General features: G+C 71.2%; 1 protein-coding gene across 1 annotated transcript in view; it reads right to left on the reverse strand.

Moving 5' to 3' along the window:
• The window catches only part of NDUFS5 (NADH:ubiquinone oxidoreductase subunit S5), a 1,307-nt gene extending 972 nt beyond the window's left edge, over nt 1-335 (reverse strand). The window contains exon 1 of the mRNA XM_014946491.1: nt 1-335. Within this exon, the coding sequence (XP_014801977.1) occupies nt 1-188 (188 nt within the window). The 5' untranslated portion in view covers nt 189-335.
• Nucleotides 336-351: the final 16 nt, after the last annotated feature.

Genomic DNA, 351 nt, shown 5'->3' on the forward strand with positions numbered 1-351 from the left:
AAGTCCTCGTACTCGGGCTGGCACTCGCGGCGGGCGCGGGTCTGGCCCAGGCCGTGCCCGCACTCCACCCACTCCCGCTCAAAGGCGTGACAGGCCCCGGCCTTGCCGTAGGGCTGCGCCGTGCTCTGCCGCAACAGCCACCGGTCCACATCGATGCCCAGCTGCTTCTGCAGCTCCCAGAACGGCATGGCTCCGCGCTATGTCACGACACGGCCGCTGTCACGACGCTGACACCCCCTCCCCGGGACCGGTCCCTTCTCTCACGGGCCCGCAACCGCCGCCGTCCTTCACGGGCCTTTTACGACGCCGCCCGCCGTCAAGCGCAACCGCAGCCGCGACACCCACTCGCGC

Source organism: Calidris pugnax, unplaced genomic scaffold (genome assembly GCF_001431845.1).
Source record: "Calidris pugnax isolate Ruff unplaced genomic scaffold, ASM143184v1 scaffold113, whole genome shotgun sequence".
Lineage (NCBI taxonomy): Eukaryota > Metazoa > Chordata > Aves > Charadriiformes > Scolopacidae > Calidris > Calidris pugnax.